The sequence below is a fragment of the Cibotium barometz genome, chromosome 61 (genome assembly GCF_041138505.1).
Source record: "Cibotium barometz isolate CiBa-2024 chromosome 61, ASM4113850v1, whole genome shotgun sequence".
Lineage (NCBI taxonomy): Eukaryota > Viridiplantae > Streptophyta > Polypodiopsida > Cyatheales > Cibotiaceae > Cibotium > Cibotium barometz.
Window position 1 is genome coordinate 11,200,952 of NC_141106.1, and position 22,429 is coordinate 11,223,380.

A 22,429-nucleotide genomic window follows, 5' to 3' on the forward strand; every position below is an offset into this window, starting at 1 on the left:
AAAACCTTCTTGCCTGCAGGCAAATGCACCAACTTCCATGTTCCATTTTTGTGCAGAGAATCCATCTCTGACTTCATGGCACGCTCCCAAAGAGCTTTGTCTGCCCTCTGTAAAGCCTCCTTATATAACATGAGGGCTCCCCACAGTCAGTAAGCATCAAGTAGTCAACCCCTGGAACAAACCTGTCAGGGGCTCTGGAGGGTCTAGTGGACCTCCGTACCCAATGACCATCATTTGCAGGTTGCTGTCCAGCCTGCATATCACCTATTGGTGGCTCCTGTTCCATGCCATAAGGCTGAAAAATCATGCCTGGTATCTCCTCTAACTGTGGTATATCCATAGGGATATCTTCTGCCATCTCTGGCTGTCCATTTGGACCATTTTCAGCACCGTTTAAGGGCTGGTTTTGCTGCTGTAATGGCTGATTTACAGCCCTTGGTTGTTGTCCATGATGTCCATCATCATCAAAGATGACTCTGCCAGGCTCCCGTTGCCTTGCAGGCTCCTTATACATGCATGTTTCATCAAAAATGACATCATTGCTGCGTATAATCTTTCTATTCACGGGATCCCAAAGTCTATACCCCATTTCACCTCTGTCACCATATCCTAGGAATATGCATTTGTGAGACTTAGGATCAAGTTTGGTGCGCATTTCCCTGCGTATGTGCACGTACGCAACGCAACCAAACACTCTCAAGTGCTTGTATGACGGAGGCTTCCCTGTCCATACTTCCTCTGGCACTTTCCCACCAAGCCTCGTGTTAGGTGACCTGTTTATAAGGTGAACGGCTGTCATAACAGCTTCAGTCCAAAAACCATGAGGTAATGCAGCATGTGACAACATAGAACGGACCTTCTCCTGAATGGTCCTGTTCATCCTCTCTACTGTCCCGTTTTGTGGAGGATCATAAGGAGTAGAGAGCTCCCTCTTGATGCCTTTAGCATCACAAAAGTCCTGAAACTGTTTGGACATATACTCTCCACCATTGTCGGAACGCAAAGCCTTCACTGTTTTGCCAGTTTGATTCTCAACATGAGCAACAAACTTCTGAAACACTGAGAATGTATCACTCTTCAACGAAGAGGATAAACCCACACCTTGCGTGTGGTATCATCTATAAAAGACACAAAATATTTTGCCCCTCCCAAAGAAAGCTGAGGCATCTCACATACATCTGTATGCACAAGCTCTAACTGAGCATCTTTCTGTCCAAGAGCTTTCTTGTGGGGGCACTGGAGTTGCCTGCCATATATACAATGCTCACAAAACTGAAAACTTGAAAACTTTAGAGAAGGCAAGTAACCAAAACGAGACAATTGCTCCATTTCTTTGACACTCATGTGTCCCAACCGGCTATGCCACATAGAGATTTCCAGGAGCTCGGTTGCATTTACATTAGCATGGTGACAAACACCTGCATGCATACAGTAAAGAGTGTCCACCTTAGAGCCTCTGGCAACAACCAGTGAGCCCTTACTAATCTTCCACTTTCCACGACCAAATGTGGTAACATAATCAGCATCATCAAGCTGTCCAGTAGAAAGCAGGTTCTTCTTGATCTCAGGCACATGCCTGACATCATGGAACATAAGCTGTGAGCCATCTGAAAACACAAGCCTCACATCACCTCTGCCAAGAATCTTGCATGCATGGTTATCACCCAAATAAACTACTCCTTCATTGCCAGCAGTATACCTGACAAACAAGTCTCTGCAACCTGTGACATGAAAGGAGGCACCTGAATCAATGATCCATGAGTGCATACCATGACCACCTGTAAGAAGTGAATGGGTATCAAGTGAAGACGTAAATAGGACCTCATCCTCACTGTCACCTGCATGTGACACATTGATTTCTTCAATCTTGACTCCACTTTTGCCCTTTGGCTTTACATCTTTGGCTTCATCTTTGTCTTTGTCTTTGCCTTTTCCCTTTTCCTTTTGATCATTTTTCCATTTGTAGCATTGCTTTTTGATGTGTCCCTTCTTGCCACAATAATGGCATTCCAAGTCCTTTTTGGAGCGAGACTTGCTCCTTCCCCGTTCTTGGCTTTTTCCCATTTGCTGGGATCTCCCACGTGCATTCATTGCATTGGACTTTCCAACAGAATTGTTCTTCCTGTTCATCTCTTCTTGAAGAAGAGCACCCTCAACATCTGCATATGACAGCATAGCATTCGAATTGCTAGTGGCTGTCCTGAATGTGTCCCAACTCTCTGGCAAAGTGCATAAGAGAAAAGTGGCTTTGAACTCATCGTCCATTGCCAACTTTTGATTTATAACTTGGCTGACAATACCATTAAACTCATTTAGATGGGCTGTCATAGACGCCCCTTCCTTCATCTGAAGACCTATGAGTTTCTTCAACCAATACACTTTGCTTGAGGCACTTTGCTAGGCATACAAGTCCTGCAATCTTTGCCACATTCCCCAAGCTGTCTTCTCTTCACGAATGCTGAAAAGTAAAGTGTCTGACACAGACAACATGATGGTGGCCACATCTTGCTAGCTCATCCATATCTTCCCACTCTTCAGCAGTAAGAGAAGCGGGCATTACACCCCTTTCTTTGATAGGCTTGTGCTGCTTCTTCTGGAGCAACACATTATAGCGCTGGGTTTGCCAAATATCATAGTTATGTGAGCCTTCAAGCTTCTTGATGTGAAGCAATGAAGAGCTCTCACCTGTGGTTGCCATAGCAATATGCAACCTGTCAATGCCTGACTCCTTGCAAAATGTGCAAACACTGCACCAAAAGCACACAAAGTGCTCACAGTTGTTCTCCCAAGCTTGATCTCCCACTGCGGAAGCAAGAATGCAACTTTTCTCCCACTGTATGTGATGAAATCACCAAAATCTGGTTGCTGCAGATTTAGGACAGCACCTTAAATGTGCTCTGTTGCCCTTCCAAAGTACTGTACAACAGTACCAAGTGCTCACCAATGATGTACCAAACCTGTACCGGCAAGTACAGCAACTGAAATTGAACCTTTTCCTCACTCAAATCAATGTACAGCCATGCCAAAACTTGTACAAAGCTGTACCAAATCTGTACCAACAGGTACAATAGCAATAAATGCTCTCCGGGCTGTCCAAATGAGTGAAAATCAGACTTTTACAGTCCCGAACACTGCATACAACAGTCCCGAACAGAAATTGGGCAAAGGCCCCTTGACTGCAAGCTGATTTCTGAGGATTCAAGGCATAAATGTCTTGCCTGCTGCTTTGCCAAGCTCAACAAGCATAAAATCTTGAAAAGCCCCTTGATTTAAGATCAATTGCTGATCATACATGGTACATTGACGCACGTGAAGGCATCCAGAGTCTTCACGGTGCTTCCCCTTGGCCACATATACATCCAATACATGAAAGCCCCTTGATTTACAGGCACATTGAGTGCTTGTAAGGCATCAACACATTGCCCAAAGCATCAAATGCGATTGCCTGCATGCAAATCAACCCAATCGGCACAAAAGCCCCTTGATTTGCACTGCAATTTGCTGCAATTTTGCCCGAATGTGCGATTTCTCACATCATACAGCATGTATGAATGCTTAATTACACAATTACATCAAAAGCCCCAAATTTTGACATCCAATTTCCTGCAAATTGATCCTGATTGTGACCAATGTCACCCAATTTTGCCAATTTTGCTCAAAAATTGAGCAATTCGGCACCTGTACCTGCTCAATTGATGAATTGATAAGAAATTCCCAAAATTGAAGGCAAATACCTCTTAATTTTTGAATTTCTCTGAGATTTGCAGGCTGAATTTTGTTGTTGCAGGAGAGGGGGGGGAGGCACGTCTGATGCTGATGCTGTTGCAGAAAGAGTGCTGCTGATGCGCCTGCTCGTTGCAGTTGTACGGATGGCTGGGCAGCCCTCTGCGCTGCCTGGTTGGGCAGCGTGGCTGCTGCTGGGCAACAGCTGAGCAGCCCACGCTGCTGGCTGCCTACGCCCAGCTGCTGGGCAGCAAAGTACCAAGTACAGTGCGACCTCTGCTGCCTACGTCCAGCGATAGTGATTACGCCTACTGCCTACGCCCAACGGCCAGCGCTTCTACACGCTTCCCCACGTTCACACAGCCTTACGCTCACACAGACAGCACACGCCTACGTTGCTGCCTTCGCCTATCCGCCTAGTAGCCAGTTGAACGCCCAACGCCACCAGTCGCTCGAGATCGCCTTCGCGGGGACAGGTGTTCGTTTGTTGATGCCGCCTCCGACCGGTAGCCAGCGCTACACGCGACGAGGCATGTTTTGTTGACGTCGCCTCCGTTCAGTGGTTTTACGCCGTCTAACGCCCAGTGCTCATACGCTTCCCCACGGAGTCCACTTGCCGTGCGCCTTGTGGACCAACGGCTGCTGCTGTAGGCGCCTGGCTGCGCCTGGTTGGCTGTAGGTTAACTACGCTAGGCAGCCTGGGCAGCCTTAGCTGGGCTGCATGGATTGGGCAAGGCGACCAGTTGGGCAAAAGGTAAAATGCGACCAGTAGAGAAATCAGCGCCAAGGGGGAGAGGATCAAGACAGCTACCTATGCTCCGATACCAGTTGAATGGGAGAGATGATTAGGGTTAGAGTTCATGTGTGGGAGACATACACAGAGAGAAGGGAGAGAGAGAGAGAGAGAGAGATATGTGGGGATAAGTCAACTCATAGGAGATGAGTGTGTGACTCCCCTATCACACATGTATATTGCACTAGTACACATAGTGCACTTAGTACATTAAAAGTACTAAGTGTACTATGTACTATAACTTATGGGCTTGTACACACTATAAGGGTGGGCATAATGCCTTTACCCCAACAGACTCCACCTCCACTCTCTGCAGTCTGCCCTCATCCTGGATCTCATAGTAGAGGCATCTGCCATCCTCAATGCAAGCTCTGACAGCAATCAGGATCTCCAACTGTGTAAAGGCTCCCATCCACCATGGGGCCACTGGGTCGAGAGGCGTGAACCACTCCTCTGTGAGTAATCCTGAATGTCATCCCTCATAATCAGCCCCCCTCTGAAGTGACTCAGCCTCTCCACCTGGATCTCCTCTGGAAGACTGCAAAAGGCCTGCCAATCTCCAAAACTACGTGCTAGGCCTGCCGCCAATGGTCCCCAGGCTAGACGAGGCCGAGAACCCAGCATATGACCCTGCTCTGTGCGAACCGCTGGGTTCCATATGAGCGGCTGTCTGGCCCGCTCCTCATCACAAGAAGGAGGTCTCTGAGAGAGTCCCGATCTCAGCAACTCCCAAGCTCTCAGGATGCTCAAGGCAAATCTGTCCTCCCAACCTCTACGTTGTCTGAAAAAGAGGTGCCAGCGAGAATGCCAACGGAGCCCCCTCGCTCCCCTAACCTGTCGCCCACATAGAAGCGATCGATCCGAGATAGATTAGTCCCTCCCTGCCGGCGATCCAACCGAGAGAAACTAAGACTGTCTTGAGAGCGGGAGAAGGCCTCATGCCGCCATGCATCAGTGATCCTCAATGACATGCAAAATCGCTCCCAAGCTGCAAGCTCCATGCCGTGCACTGTAACATGACTGCCTCCCACTCTATCGGTCGGGTCCTCAAGCATGTTGAAGTCTCCCCCGACACACCAATATGCGGCCTCTGGCAATGCATCCGTAACCTGGGTCCAGAACTCTGCTCTGGCACTAGCATGGTTGGGCGCATAAACATTGAGCACGCCAAAGAGCTCATCATGCGTCCTCAGAATGACATACTGTGCTCTACCAGGCACAATGATCCCTCGATCCACAATGGCCTGCCGCCATACATCTGCAATGACCATGCATACTCCTCCCTGCCCACCCAAGGGGCCAAACCCTGCAGACCAAAAGGTGTCCCATCTACCAGGCATCACCGAACCATATCTCCGGATCCTGCTCTCACCCAAATGATGCTCCTGCAACATCAAAATATCGATACTGCCCCCAACCAGGCATCTCTAAAGCTCCTGCCTCAAGCAGCCACGATACCGTATATAATGTGCGCCGCCAAGGCCCTGTACATTCCATGAGATGATCCTCATGGATGACCTGCTGAGGTGGATGCTGTCTCAGCCGTGCGGCGGGCCTTCGCAAGCGGCTTGGATGGAGAATAGTCCCCATCCGAGCGGCTACGAGTCTACCCACCCGGTGTGCTGCAAGAATCTCAGATCAGGCGGCGCCAGTGGCCATGGCGACTGCCTCCCGCTCAGACATAGCAGCCTCGTGTATGCATACATATCCAGGGTCGCATGCTAAGTCTGCCACTATACGAATGACCAAATGTCAAATCCCTGAGGCATCCACACTCCCTGGATCAAAGAAAAAATGAGCCAACTCCCATAGTCGGCCTATCACATCTGTCACCTCCAGATCGCTCACATGATGAGAAAACTCAACTGCCTGAGTCTTCAAAGTGCTAAGAGCAAGATCCATGGTCCACTCCCGGTCGCAAGGGCCACAGAGAGGGAATGAGAAGGCCACCGCTGAGTCAAGTGCCTCCTCCCCGCGGGCCGGAGGTATCACTACATGCACTCTGATGGGTGCTGGCTCATGGGGGCCCTCTACTCCAAAAAGCCGTGTGAAGGAGTAATCAAAAGCCTCTGAGCGCTGTCTAGTATCGAGACGACTCAGCCGACTGCGTATAGAGGATAGCCGTGAAGCCCGAATCGGCATGGTGAGTCTCCTCTGCGGTGCTTGAGCAAGGTCGGTGCTCAATGTCCTCCGGACTGCAGGTGAACGCCAGGGGACTGCCAGGGCCTCCCGGGGAACTGAGGTGAGCGGGGGGGGAGGAGGGGGGGCAGAAGGGGGTGGAGAAGGAGCCGCTGCCGAAACCGGAGCGGGGACGGGAGGAGGCGAAGGTGGAAGCGAGGCGAGAGGGTGGGACGGGGGAGGGGGGGGCGAAGGAGGGGGTGCTGGCATCTCCTGGTCCTCAGTCGGCGCTGGGGTCTCCTCCTGGAGGGGAGCAAAGTTGTTCCTCACGGGAACCCAGTGATGCTGAGACTGAGGCTACTGCTGCATCGGTCTCTGGGCATGCTGCTGTGGCTGTCTCCCTCGACGGCGCCCTTGTCCACGCTGCCACTCCGAGGTCTCTGTGGGCTGGGCAGGTGTCCCGGAGGCTGCCTGCCGAGCCGCATCTGTGAGCGGGCCACTAGGGGCCTGCTGCTGCGGTAAGGGTCTAGGTCTCTTGCACGGGCAGGCCTTGGCCAGGTGGCCGACCTGCCTGCAAATAAAGCACTGGCTCGGGAGCCCCGAGAACTCCACTCTCTAATCAATCCATCCCCCCCTATCCTGGGTAGCTGAATGACCTTCGGAAGGGAGGAGATGTCAAGAACCAAAACTCTGACCGAAGGTAGCCCAGCTGCTCTAGCCACCACTGAAGCGGCTGTGGAGCCAGTCTCAAGCACCGAACCCACCAATGCTCCAAGCCTCGAAAGGAGCGGAAGGTACTCGCGGCGGAGTCCAGGGAAGCAAACTGTAACATGGAAAAGGCGCTCTCCCTGCTCGGCCCTGCTGGGTCAAGCCATGCTGCCAAGGTCTGAAGAATGCCCAAGCACCCCTGATGTCAAGGGGACTCATGGCAAGGACCTGGGCCACGCTCTGGGCAGTCTCGAACTCGATCTGGTAGTGTCCACGGCCCAGTAGCTGAACGTCCAGGATCTTGCCCACATCTGCAAGAAGGCAGGCCTGGAGAAGATCCCGGATCTCCCCTCTGCTGGGGCGAGTGCCGACTATACGGCAGATGGTGGAATGTGCCTGGAGGCGTTCCACCTCTGCGGCGAGGCTCGCTTCCTCTTCTGGCGAAAGAGAAAGCCTGATGGGGGTATCCTCAAGGGCGAGCGAGGGGGCTGCAGAAGAGTCCCTCTGAGGTGGGGCGGGAGGAGCCTCCATCAGAGTCTAAAGCTATGGCGAAGGCGGAGCGAATGCGGAGAGGCCTGCAAGAACAGAGCTGCACACAAAGACGGTAAAAAAAAGGGAAAGAAACCCCCAGGGGGCGGAAAAAACCAAAAAGAAGAGGAGGGGGGGGGGGGGGTAAGTCGACGAAGAAAGAACCCTGGGGGGGGGGGGGGGGGGGGCGGAAGCAGCGCGACAGGGGGGGTGGGGGGAAAGAGAGGGCTGGCGGGGGGGGGGGGGGTCGTAGCGCTGAAGAGGGGAGGGGGGCGCGAAGGCGAGGAGATGGGGCGGAGGGCGCTTCAGCGCAGGAACACCAGGAGGAGGGGGGGCGCACAAGCGAGGGCAGGCGGGGGGGGGGGGGGGGAGGACGCGTGGGCGGGAAGGGGGACTGAGCATGCGGCCGCAGCGCGAGCAGGGGGGGAAGGGCGGGAGCTTCAGCGAGCTTTTGTTTGGCTTTATGGACTTATCCTAGCTTGTATAGTTGACCTTGCACAACCTTCTTCTTCTTCATGCTCAATACATAGTAGAGAGGTGACCTAATCTACCATGTATTACAAACATGAAATATATACAATGCTAAATAGAGATACTCAATGGTAGCATCGCTTCTAAGTCCTCAATGATGAGGCAGTAAGAGGCAGCCAAGTATTGCCTTGTCTCGACGGAGGCAGAGTACTAGGCTGCTTGCGAGGTTGTGTGGCTGCAGAGGTTGCTTGGCAAGATTGGGTTTCCACAGAAGGAGAGTAGAGAGGTTCAGTGTGGAGACAGGGACTTCAGCTAGAGCCAAAGAATTGGAAGGCTACTTGGTGTTAGACATCATCCCCTACTTGCTGGCTTCCTATTTGGTGTCCAATTTTAGCCTCTAGGGCTGACCATGTTAGTCTGAGGGGCTGGTCACCCCTCACATATATTTTCCCATATTTTTTCCCATTTTATGGAGTCCTGGGTATTTTCCAACGTCGTGTAGGTATTTTAGCTACAGTCGGCTGCCTTCATGTAGAGGTATATATAGCGGACATGCCTCCCTCATATTTCACTGCTTAGCATTGCTTGTCTAGCTGCAGTCCCTCACTTACGAGGTTCTCCCCTCTTGCTCGGGACATGTATTCCTTTGGATGATGATATTGAGAGCAAGTTCTCACCTGTGTTTCCTCTCACTCTCTCTCCTGTGTTTCCACTTTCCCTTCTTCCGCTGCATATTCTATCATGGTATCGAAGCGCCGGTGATTGTCAGCGTTGGATGCTCCCTCCTCTACCTCTTCATATCTGTGTTTTTCCGCCCATGGACAGATCTGCATTTTTGTGTTCATGTGTTAAAGCTTGCGGTCCTTCAAGGGCTGATTGATCCCCATCCAGTGGGCTCAAGCTCTCTTCTCCCCTGCATCTTTTCATGGTATCAGAGCCTGGTTCATGCTAAGGGCTGAGCTGCAAGCAAGAGAAGCACAGGAAGCGGTACGAGGGTAAGAGCTTCAACTACTCTTCCCTGTTTGTGTTGGCGACTACACCCTTGTCGGGAGCTCTACGGGAGGCACCGGCAAACGATCTCTGATTAAGGAGCTTTCTTCACGGGAGTAAAGCTATAGGGCAACTGTAATGTCCTATCGGAGTCCTATTGGACAAAAATTTCCGGGCCGAAAACGCGTTTCGGGCGCGTTACGACCTCCGTTTTTCAGAAAGCAGGCAATTTCGAGCACTGCGGGTAAGTCATCGATTCTCTGCAGAACTCTGTTTTAAGAACTGCAGGAAGACAGATTGGTTGAGCAGACATTGTGTGTGCTGCAAGGAGGTCAATAGTTGCCATTGGGTGTATGTACGCACATTGAGGTCACTGGTTGTGACATTTGAGTGTACTGCAGTACCGCTGCAGAAAATACAGCAGTTTGTGCAGGACAAACCAGAGTGCTGTTTCTGGTAAATTTGTGTGTCTGGCAAGATGTCAAATGATGGCATAAACCAGATTGTTGCTCAGAAGCTTGATAAGAACAACTTCCATGCTTGGAGGTTCAGGTTGACGAACTTCCTGATGGGAAAGGGTTATTGGGACTACATTGAAAGTGAGCATGAAGAGGCACCGGAGATACCGGAGAAGGATTGGAACCAAGGAGCCAGAAAAGTTATGTATTGGCTCTCTATCAGTATACATGACACCATGATTGGGCACATACAGGATGCCAAGTCCCCCAAGGAGACGTGGGACACCTTGGTAAAACTCTATGAAACGAATACCAAGGCACGAAAGATACAGTTGAAGAATGAACTTCATACTGTGGAGAAAAAGAGTATGTCTGTGAATGACTATGCATTGAAGATCAAGGGTATTGTGGAATCCCTTGCATCTATTGGCGTTTCAATAGATGATGATGACAAGGTGGAAGTCTGTCTACGTGGTCTCGGGCCACAATACAAGGCATTCCAAACGTCTATTCAGACTTGGGAAAACATTCCCAATTTCACAGATTTGGTATCTATATTGATTATAGAAGAGAGGAGCTTGGATGAAGACCAACAGTCTTAACAAAACAAAAACAACTCAGAGCAAAAGGCTTTCTACATAAGTTCAGGAAGAGGACGAGGTAGAGGAGGCCAAGGAGGTGGCCGAACAGGCAATCAGAATTATGGCCAGCAGCAGCAACAACAACAGTCCCAGAATTCACAACAACAACAACACGCAGGTGGAAGAGGCCAATTCAGAGGCAGGGGGAGTCACAGAGGTCGTGGAAATTGGCAAAGGCAGTATAATGATATACGTGGATGCTTTTATTGTGGTAAGCCTGGACATGTGCAGGCAGATTGTTATAAGAAGCAGGCTGACATGCAAAATGGGAAATTGCAGCAAAACAACTATGCATCCTCGAGCAGAAACAATGAGGATAATGAAAGGTTGTTTATAATGCAGCATGTTGTTAATGCCATGTCTGAAAATGTTGAAGCAGCACATAAAGATGATGTATGGTACGTTGATTCAGGTGCTTCGAACCACATGACAAGTCATGAGGAGTGGTTCAAGGAGATGAAAAATCTTGAAAGACCAAGTTTTGTGGAAACAGGGGATGACACTGCTCATCCAATTGCCCATGTAAGAGATGTGCCATTGTCTATGCAGGATGGCAAAGTGAAGTACCTTGCAGATGTACTTCATGTTCTGAACATAACAAAGAATCTGGTTTCAGTTGGCCAGATGATTGAGCAAGGTTTGCAGGTTCAGTTTAGCCCTGATGACTATTATGTTGAAGACTTTAAAGACAAGTGCAGGTTGGTTGCAAAAGGCAACAGAGTGGGCAAAATATTTACATTGAATGTAAATATGCCTGAAGTGAGTGCTGCGATGTTTGCAAATGGTTCAAGAATTGTTGCAGACACAGACATTTGGCATAAAAGAAATGGACATATGAATGTGTAGAGAATGAAGTCTATGCAGACTAAAGGAATTGTGACAGGGCTGCCAAAGTTTAAAGTTGAAGGTATGCAAAAAATATGTGAAGCATGCCAATTTGGAAAGCAAACAAAGCATGTATTTCCACGTAACAGAAATGTGAGCAGAAATGCACTAGATGTTGTGCATTCAGATGTATGGGGTCCTACGAAGACCATGTCTATGGGAGGCTGCAGGTACTTGTCAGAATACGCAACGGAGATGATGACCGGATCTGGGAACACAAGAGCAAAAAACGCAGGCAGAAAAACAGCACAAGAGAAAGAGAGATGTAGGCGTGTAACTCTGCTCTGATATACACAAGAAGATCCCGAATATGATACAAATATGGTATGGGGGCTGGGGGCCTATTTATATGCCCCCAGATAGGCAGTCCGCCTGCTGAAAAGTCCTCCACGACTGTAGCATCAGTCAGCCAGCACTGTATGAAGCCCACGACTGAGTATGCCTAGTCGGCCACCAGCACAGGGGTCCACGACTGCTGTTGGGTCAGTCGGCCAGCTACTCAGTGCTCCTGCCAACTCAAAACTGCCTCCCAAGCCACAGAAAAATAGGAAAAAATAGGGGGAAAATATGGGGAGTGAGGAAAAATGATAAAACACCTGATAAGGGCGGGCACACCCACAACTAAGGCCCTGGTGTATAAATCTAGACAGGAGATGACTTCTAACACCCCCTCTCAGCTCCTGGCTGTGTAACCAACCACTGGGAGCTGGGGTGCCGCCTGAGCAAATCCTGAGAGAGCGACTTCGTGAAGAGGTCCACCGTACTGTCCTCCGTCGAACAGAACTCTAGCAAGATGTCATCAGCAATGATCTGTTCACGAACAAAGTGCCTCTGGATGACCATGGGTTCCTCCAGTGGAAGCCCAAACCTGCAATGCAACCTCTGCATCCTCACCACCTCACAAGCAGCATCACAAACAGCCCAGTACTCTGCCTCTGTACTCGACAAGGCAAAAGATGACTGCTTCTTACTGCTTCATAAAACTGCTCTTGGGCCTAAAGTAGATCCCCTCGTGTCTGGATCTCCTCCCCAAACCGAGTCACTCCAACCGTGGAGTCGGACTCCATCCAACAATCCCCCTCCTGTGTACAAGAGTCCATGATCCTTCGCATGCCGCAGAAACCACAGGAAACGCAATCCTGCCTCCCAAAGAGACATCTGCAACCATGAGCTCAACCGCCTCATCAGGAAGCTCCCGTCCAATCTGGTGTCCATCAACCAGATCAATGAACCATACAGCTTCTGAGTCACAGAGACATCACACTGCTCACAAGGATCAACACCTTTTACGGTGCACAAGCAAGTCCTGGAAACCTCCTAAAGACCACGCAAGGCCTTCTGAAACCTGTCAACAACCCCCTCTGAATCCGGAACCACAAAGCCTGGAGAAACCACCTCCTTCTGCAAGTAATCAGCTGCCACCTGCCTAGCTTTCGGAAAGGTCCCCGTGGAGAGAACATCCTCAACTACTACTAGAAGTTCTATGTCCCGAACACGACGAGACATCAGAGCATAAGTGACCTGTTCAGTTTCCTCTGACTGACGAACGCAAGAACTACCAACATCAGTACTGGAAAGTTCCTGCCAACTGTTGCCATCTACTGGCAAGCTATCCACCACCTGGTCTCGGAAAGCCCGCACCTACAACGTATCCACACTTAAGTGACCCTTACCAGACTGCCACTCATCACATACGTGAGGACCTGGGAGAGAGAGTGCTGAAAGCCTGTAAACTCCATTCTCCACTCCGCCTTCCCAAACCACTTGACCTGTTGCTTTGTCCCGGAGAGCAACAAAATGCTCATCAAACTCCACCCGTACGCCAGTCTTGCAAACCTGATGCACTGACAACAGATGAAAACCAAGTGCCGGAACATACAACACCTTCCCCCTCTACCATCGGGAACTATCTCCATCCTGCCCTCACTGTGAACTGGGATAGTGGACGTATCCCCAGTAAGAATATGACCAGAAAGCCTGCAGAGATCCTGTAAACCGGAACGGGAAGGAGTCAAGTGCCTGGAAGCACCACTATCGAGAATCCACTCCCGAGTATCCGTTCCGGAGAGTCCTCAAATCTCCTCCCTGCCTGAAGAAAATGAAACATCGGTGTCCATCACCTCCAGGTGCACAAAAGCCGGAGTCTTCATGATTGCTGCTGAGGAGTCTTCACCCTTCTCGGTCTTCCGCTTGGGACACTGCCTCCAATAGTGGCCTCTCGCCACAATCATTACAGGTCCTCTCTGCCTTCAGTTTCTTGCGGTCAGCGTCGGACTTCTTCTCAGAAGACTTCTCCGATGAAGCCTTCCCTTTGCCCGAGTTACGGCCTTTCGACCGTTGGCCAGTTAAGGCCTCCGAACCTCCACCCTGAGGAGGGTTCGTGAATCGTTCCTCCTGGTCCAGGACCATGGGCACAAGCTCCTCCCACGTGATGGTGCTGAGCCTGCCACTGGTAATCAACGAGTAAAATGCTGAGTACGAAGAGGGCAAATGTGACAGCAACGTGATGGCCATGTCCTCTGACGATATCTCCTTCCCGGCCTGAAGAACTTCCTGCTGAAGAGCCTGCAGCTTGTTAATATGCTCCCGCATTGTCGACGACTTTGCAGGGCTCATAACCCGGATCTGTACTTCCAAGGAAATCCTCTTCATGGGCGATACCCTGTTGTAAAGTGAGGCCAAATGCTGCCATATACCTCTGGCCAGCGTCATATGCTTTACATGATTAATTACCTGTGGTGTGCAGTTGAGGAAAATAAGCGAACGGACCCTGGCGTTGACGCGATCCCACATCTGCGTCTGGGCCTCCCGGTCCTTTCGGGTGGACGGTAACTCCCCTTCCTCTACTTCCGGCCGTGGAATACCAACAACGACAAAATCTGCAAGGTCGTAAGACTCCAGAACGGATTCCATCATCACCTTCCATATGCCGTAGTTGCTCCCGTCTAACTGATGGTCCACCGAGAACGTGGGGAGTGTCGGGATCTTCACATGTCTCTCGGCCATCTCAAACAGATCTGCCATTGCGGGGATGTACTCTGAAAGGGGTGGGTGGGTGGGTGGGAACAAAGAAGAACTGATACCTGCAAGTGGCTGTCCAGCAAATCAGCCCACCGTCCTCTTGCTTCTCCTCTTCCAGAACAGTCCAAAACAGTCCACCAATCAGCCACAACACAGCCCCCTCTTGCTCACACAAATCCCAAGACCTATCTAGAGCCTAAGGCTTTGATACCATGTCAAAATACGCAACGGAGATGATGACCAGATCTGGGAACACGAGCAAAAAACGCAGGCAGAAAAACAGCACAAGAGGAAGAGAGATGTAGGCGTGTAACTCTGCTCTGATATACACAAGAAGATCCCGAATATGATACAAATATGGTATGGGGGCTGGGGGCCTATTTATATGCCCCCAGATAGGCAGTCCGCCTGCTGAAAAGTCCTCCACGACTGTAGCATCAGTCGGCCAGCACTGTATGAAGCCCACGACTGAGTATGCCCAGTCGGCCAGCAGCACAGGGGTCCACGACTGCTGTTGGGTCAGTCGGCCAGCTACTCAGTGCTCCTGCCAACTCAAAACTGCCTCCCAAGCCACAAAAAAATAGGAAAAAATAGGGGAAAAATACGGGGAGTGAGGAAAAATGATAAAACACCTGATAAGGGCGGGCACACCCACAACAAAGGCCCTGGTGTATAAATCTAGACAGGAGATGACTTCTAACAGTACTATGTGACATTTATTGATGACCACACAAGGAAAGTGTGGGTATACTTCATGAAGGAGAAGAGTGAGGTGTTCACTCATTTTCAGAATTTCAAAGTTATGGTTGAAAAGCAAACAGGGAAATACATAAAGTGCCTAAGGTCAGATGGAGGGGAAGAGTACTTCTCCAATGTGTTCTCTGAATTTTTGAAGAAGAATGGTATTCGGAGACAGTTTACATGCAGATACACTCCACAGCAAAATGGAGTTGCTGAGCGGAAAAACAGGCACATTGTTGAGATTGCGCGAGCATTGATGGAAGAGAAGAATATGCCGCATAGCTATTGGGCTGAGGCTGTTTCTACAGCAGTTTACATCATGAACAGAACTCAAACTGCAGCCATACATGATGTAACTCCAGACGAGAGGTTTACTGGAAGAAAACCTGATTTGTCTCATCTGAAAGTCTTTGGATGCATTGCATATGTGCATGTGCCAGATGAGCTAAGAACTAAGCTGGATCCAAAAGCTGAAAAATGTGTGTTTATTGGATATTCCCTTGAGCAAAAGGGATACAGGTGTTATAACCCTGCTACACGTGAGTTGAGGGTAAGCAGGGATGTTGTTTTTGATGAGATGAGCAGCTGGTATGCTACTGAAAAAGAAGCTGTTGGGGCTGATGTGAGTGGAAATGTGGTTGCACAAAATGCAAGTCAGCAATCACAGTCTTTGAGTGGACCAGGAGAGTCCTCATCTAGTGGTTCAATTGATAGACCATGGAGTGGCAGGCTGCATCATAATACCAGTCCTCCAAATGTGATTAGTACATCACATAAAGGCAAAGAAAAAGTGGTTGAGCCCCTTAGTATGCCTGACATTTCTGCAGGGCATTCTCATGTTGATGGAGAGTCTAGTGGCTCAGAGATGAGCCTTGATGAGGAGCTTGGGATACCAGCTATGAGAACACCTGGTGTAAAGAAGGCTATGGAAGCCATGAATGCAAAGCTACGAAGATCTGGGAGAGTGAAGAATCCTGTGGAGAGGTTTACCTATGATGGTTATGTGGCACATCACTATGCATACATGGCAAAAGTTGTACAGGTTGTAGAGCCCACGTGCATTGATGAGGCTCTTGGAAATGTGTGTTGGGAGATGGATGAGGAGATGGATGCACAATTTGGAAATGAGACTTGGGATTTAGTGCAATTGCCTGAAGGCAAGAAAGCCATTGGATGCAAGTGGGTGTACAAAGTAAAACATAACAGTGATGGAAGCATAAGCAGGTACAAGGCTAGATTGGTAGCCAAAGGATATGCTCAGATATATGGCATTGATTATGAGGAAACTTTCAGCCCAGTTGCCAAGATGGCAACTGTGAGAGTTGTGATAGCAGTGGCTGCGTCAAAGCAATGGTCTTTACATCAGATGGATGTAAAGAATGCATTCTTGCATGGGGATTTGCACAGCCACCTGGTTATAAGGATGTGAGTCACTCCGAGCATGTTTGCAGGTTAAAGAAAGCCTTGTATGGCTTAAAACAAGCACCAAGAGCATAGTCTGACAAGATTTCTGAATATCTTGTCACTATTGGCTTTCATGTAGCCAATGCAGATTTCTCGTTGTATGTGAGACACAGTGATAGAGGGGTTGTGCTTGTTGTCATCTATGTAGATGACCTGATCATTACGGGAGACCATGATGCAGAGATCTCTGATGTAAAGATCTTGCTTAGTCAAAAGTTTGAGATGAAGGATCTGGGGGAGCTCAGATATTTCTTAGGCATTGAGGTAATTTGGTCACCACATGGTATTGGATTACTGCAGAGACAGTATGGCTTGAACATGTTGTCCAAGTATGGTATGACAGGCTGTAAGCCTATCTCAGTGCCATTGGATCAGAATGGCAAGTTGAGTACAGATTTAGGAGAGATTTTGGAGGATCCTACTATGCATAGGCGCATAGTAGGAAGCTTGATCTACATGACGATCACCAGGCCACATTTGAGCTATGCTGTTGGGTTGGTGAGTCAGTTTATGCAGGTTCCTCGGAGCCGCATTTGGATGCATTGAGACGCATACTCAGGTATGTGAGGTCTACTTTGCATTGTGGACTATTTTATGAAACTGGGACAGATATATGTGTACATGGGTACACAGATACTGATTGGGCTGGTAGTATCTCAGATAGAAGATCTACTAGTGGATTCATGTTTTCTTTGGGGAGTGCTGCTGTGACTTGGAGCAGCAAGAAGCAGCCTACGATTGCTCTATCCAGTACAGAGGCCGAGTACAAAGGTGCTGCTAGGCAGCATGTGAGGTAGCTTGGTTGAGAAAGCTACTTGCAGATTTGGGTCTATCAGTGGATAGACAAGTTGTCATTTTCTGTGACAACATTAGCAGTATACAGTTGGCCAGGAACCCAGTTTCTCATGCTCGCACGAAGCATATAGAGGTCCACTATCATTTTGTCAGAGAGAAGGTCTTGGGTGGCAGAAGACGTTGACCTTGTTTATGTCAGCACACAGGATCAAGTAGCTGACATCTTCACCAAAGCATTGGGTACAGAGAAGCTCCGCAGATTCAGGGCTTCACTTGGTATACATGAGATGGAGTTGAGCTCGAGGGGAAGTGTTGAGATATCGAGCTCATCTAGTGAGGCGGTGGACACAAATGACCCACCTGGGGGATAGGCCCCACACTTACACCACTCGCATGGTTGGTGAGATCATGGGTGATATGCGGCCAGTGGGATGACAGGCTGTGTGACAGCCATTCTAGAGACTGGCATAGTTATAGCGCCGGCTCATTTAGTTGGGTTCATACTATAGAGAACCCTAGTATGTATTTGGTTGAGTACCTTTCATATAGTGTGTACTCTTATCTTTGTATATGGTGTGTTGAGTGTTGAGTGTTGAGTGAAGAAGAAGAAGATTTTTAGCCACTCACCTTGTGTGTTCTCTTTTAGGGTTTTGTGAATGTGTGTGTGTGCTTGCAAGAGCTCAAGCTCTCTTCTCCCCTGCATCTTTTCATTCCACATGGATCCTTTATTTGTTGATGATTCTTGGGATCTGATTCTACTTTTGGAATAGTCTTCTGCTATCTATGATGCTTTTGAGGACTTTGTTACCACTGCAGTTTATATTCTAGCTTCCCTTCCTCATTGGGAGGTGTCTATCTCTACATCTCTTTGTGATGCTTCTGAGGATGCCCATCCCCCTGCCAGTTCTGCAGGCTTGTTGTTTTGGAGGATGCTTTCTTGGACCCAGTGGGATGCTTTGGATCTGTGGTTGCTATCTGTGCCTGGGGCACAGTGGTACTTCCAGAGTTTTTTGAATTTGGATCAAAATCAGGTTGGGCTTATATCAGTCCGACGATATTTTTTTTCAGAGGGGGATGTGGAGTCCTTTCATCATGCGATGCCCACCTCAGTGGTGTGTACTTATGTACATCATTGGTGGGCAACTCATGTTATAGAGTTTGAGCAAATGGAGCCCATTTTTTCTACAGAGTCTTTACATCTTGCGATGCCGACCTTTTCTGAGGATGCTTTTGTACAGCATTCGGCTACTCTTTGTACAGAGTTGGAGCAGATTGACTCTATTTCTTTTGAGGGTTCCAGTGAGGAGCAGCTTGCTTCTCCCAGGATTGATTATATACACGATCTGATCTTGGTTGGTTATGAGGTTTTTCACACCTTCTCCAGGCTGGATACACGACATACGACTTCGGGGACTGTTCTTACACTTGGGTTTGGAACCATTATTTGGAGCAGCACGTCACAGCCTACATGGTTGTTTTCTTCCAGAGGAATGGTGTACCCGGCAGCTTGTTCTTTTACTTTTGTAGCTGAGTTGTTGAGGAGAGTGCTTGTGGAGCTTTCCTGGTACCTGTTTCTGCAGTCTTTCATCTTTGATCGAGGACGGCGTCTCTGGCTTCTTGGAGTTTGCTCAGCATCCGATGCTGAGAGGGGGTGTTAGACATCATCCCCTACTTGCTGGCTTCCTATTTTAGCCTCTAGGGTTGACCATGTTAGTCTGAGGGGCTGGTCACCCCTCACATATATTCTCCCATATTTTTCCCATTTTATGGAGTCCTGGGTATTTTCTCAGTCATGTAGGTATTTTAGCTCCAAACGGCTGCCTTCATGTAGAGGTATATATAGCCCGCATGCCTCCCTCATATTTCATTGCTTAGCATTGCTTGTCTAGCTGCACTCCCTCACTTACGAGGTTCTCCCCTCTTGCTCAGGACATGTATTCCTTTGGATGATGATATTGAGAGCAGATTCTCACCTGTGTTTCCTCTCACTCTCTCTCTCCTGTGTTTCCACTTTCCCTTCTTCCGCTGCACATTCTATCACTTGGGACTCTTGAGAACCCTACAATACAATGCTTTAAACATGCATTGAGAAAACCACAAATTAATGATCAATACAACATAGTTGATCGTGAGCAAACCTTAAATTAAAGGTCAATACTTGGGAATCTTGAGAACCCTACAATACAATGCCTTAAACATTACATGCATTGAGTACAAATTAAAGGTCAATACGACATAGTTGATGGCATGTACTCTCTTAAAGCTTTCACAATATCCATAAGAATATCCCAGAACTGGAAACTTTTCTACATTACTTATGAGCATACCAGATCAAGACAGTTAACTGGAAAATGTGAACTTCTGCAGACAAGTTCTAACTTGTAAAAAGAGAAGCATTAAGTCTTCTAGACCTACCTGAAAGCCACCTGTGATTACACAAGCAATCAGAGATCGTGTGTGAGAAATATTGAAGCTTAATTTTGGTGGATGCCATAACTGTCCACTTGCAGTATGTGAAGGCCATACAATCTGGTGTGTTGACATCAGAATATCAATAGATTATTGACAATGGCATGTGAAACAGTTAGTTCAGGTAGATCATAATGAATCCTAAAAATGTGTTTAAACAAAAATGTTCCGTCAAAGAGAAGCCACTCTTAAAAACATTTACAAAGAGAAAATGATAAAGCGATGTGAGAAACATGCATGAAAGACCAACGAAGGCATAAAGAAATCTTGCCTGTGGTTTTCCAAAACTGCTCCTCTCAAACTTCAGAGTGCTAGGGTTTACTAGATTCCCTGTATCTGCAAAAAAAAGGCATTCATCTAGTGTCTTCAAAAGGAAAGTGAACGGGTACTTAAAGCAGTGACAAGAAACCCATTACATCCAGCAAGTAAATGTGACAAATTGCTTGCTTGTAAGGCCCATACATCTAGCAAGTAGAGTGCGTGCTAAGATACGTGTTAAGAGGTACTCCTGCTGCACCTTCTTGCTCTTTGCCTGAAACACATGGGTTCTTTCTTCATTGGGTAGAGTGCTTTCATACAAACGCAACAAGCTTGATTGATGTACTTCATTGGGGAAAAGGCACCACAGATGCACTTCCCTGTAGTTTACAGAAAATCAAAAACCAGGCACTTTATCATCAATAAACGAGTTTATAATTTCAAACCAGCCTTTTTTTTTTTCGAGAAAAGATCCTTTCATTAGTTTTTTTTTAAAAACGCCCACTAGGCTACAAAAACTCTCCTGCTCATAAGAAGGCAGAGCAGAGATCCAATCAAGGTAGCTAGGGAGACTCTCCCTAGGTGCAAAAAGGTACAAAGATCAGTACAAATAACTGAGAGCTATATCATACAATAGGAGGGGGGAAAAGCCAAACAGGTGGGGCCTGTAATGCTAGTGGGGGGTTCCCGCGTGTAGTGTATATAGGGGGCCACTGCGCCAAGTGGTGTGGAAGGCCTGGCGTCACAAGATCGCCGCATCCGAGTCGCCCCAGATGCGGTCATACTATCCGCGCAGGGTGTGGATCAGCTCCTGCCAAATCCCCCGAACAATCTCTGCTGGTGGCTCCAGTCTCCCCTCAAAGGCCCTGAAACACCGGGCTCTCCAGGTGATACTTGTGTCTAGGGGTTTTTTATTGAGTGCTACACACATGTGTTTCACTTGCTTACTTTGGAGTTTTGCTTGAACGACACAATGTTCATATACTCCGGATTTTTGAGTTGGCCACCAATTTTAATGCTTCTTTTGGCATGAATAATGTCCATTAGATGGTATGCATTGATTTTTATGATCAACTATGGTCTTTATGGATTCGAGGAGCTTCTATGCTTTTATCCATGGTTTTATAAGGATCTTTTGATCTTTTGAATAATTACATGTGCTTTGAAGGTAGCATTTGCCTTCGTTTTTTGCACGTAATTTTGGAGTATATTTTTTGTACTCTTGTACATATTCCAACTCAGATACCTAGTTGCTTATATATATAGGTGAGTTATTTTTCTACCCTAACTTTATTGTGTTTTGGGTAGTTATCATTAGAAAGGCGCCAATAATTCAATTTCTTTTCTAATGATGTACTCAGAAGGAGTTATTCCTTGATGTAGTCTCAAGTATATAGAGACTTAGTATGTGAAAGTCTAGATAAGGCCATCTTATTCCTTTTATACAAGATTTTATTCATATTTCCTAGACGCAAATGGTGAGGCTGCTGAGGAGCTCCCATCGTAAATCCCTCTCCTGTGTCTAGACGGCGGACGAGAAATCCGGTGGAGGAACAAGGCAAGGCTGGCCCCTAATGAATCTGATGGCCTGGCTGTCCTGCTCCGTCTCGTATCCCAAAGCAGGCCCTGACGATGTCGACCAAGCAGCGGCACCCCACGTATACATACCCTCTGGAGAGAGGAGGACCAAAATGCGCAGCATCCTCAGCCAAATCTGTTGCGCCTGTGGACAGTCCCATAGGCAGTGTCTCTGTGTCTCCAAAGGGTGGCCGCATCGGACACAGGCCGCCGGAAGACCACTGTAGACAAGCCAGGTGCCAACTGCAGAGCCCCTGTGGGCAACCAGCCCCACTGAAAAGTCGAGATCCTGCGTGCCTGTCGACTAGCCCAGAGCCTGGCCCAAAAATCCTCCAGGAACTCCTGTGAGAGTCCCTGTAGCCGCCAATGCTCCGCTGCGGCTGGAGAGACCATCCTCCTCGCAGTCAAAATATGCCTCCCCAACCGAACAGTGTACTGGAAAAAGGTAATCTCTATGGCCTCGAGGGACGCATAAGGATCATGCCACTCGTACTCGCCAGGGTCCCACTAGAGCCGGGCCAAGGGGCGCGCAGCATATGCCCAAATGTGCCAATCAGAGTCCACATCTGCAGGGTCTGGATCAATATGCCACTTCCGGGAAGCGACGGCCACTACCCGTATCCTCTGAAAGATGCACTCTGCAACCAAAGGCGACTCCGCCTCCACTCTCTGAAGTCTGCCCTCATCCTGGATCTCATAGTAGAGGCATCTACCATCCTCAGTGCAAGCTCTGACAGCAATCAGGATCTCCATCTGTGTAAAGGCTCCCATCCACCGTGGGCCCGCTA

At 48.5% G+C, this 22,429-nt stretch overlaps 1 protein-coding gene across 3 annotated transcripts in view; it reads right to left on the reverse strand.

Annotated features, from left to right (window-relative positions):
- The window catches only part of LOC147604545 (uncharacterized), a 47,935-nt gene that overhangs the window by 11,255 nt on the left and 14,251 nt on the right, over window positions 1-22,429 (reverse strand). For 2 of the 3 annotated variants that reach the window (XM_086794957.1, XM_086794956.1), the window contains 3 exons: window positions 20,268-20,443; window positions 20,077-20,141; window positions 19,752-19,865 (listed from right to left, as the gene is read on the reverse strand). In XM_086794957.1, coding sequence (XP_086651083.1) covers window positions 19,752-19,865; window positions 20,077-20,141; window positions 20,268-20,443 — 355 coding nt within the window. The remainder of the gene's footprint in view (window positions 1-19,751; window positions 19,866-20,076; window positions 20,142-20,267; window positions 20,444-22,429) is intronic. The other variant, XM_086794960.1, reaches the window with a different exon arrangement.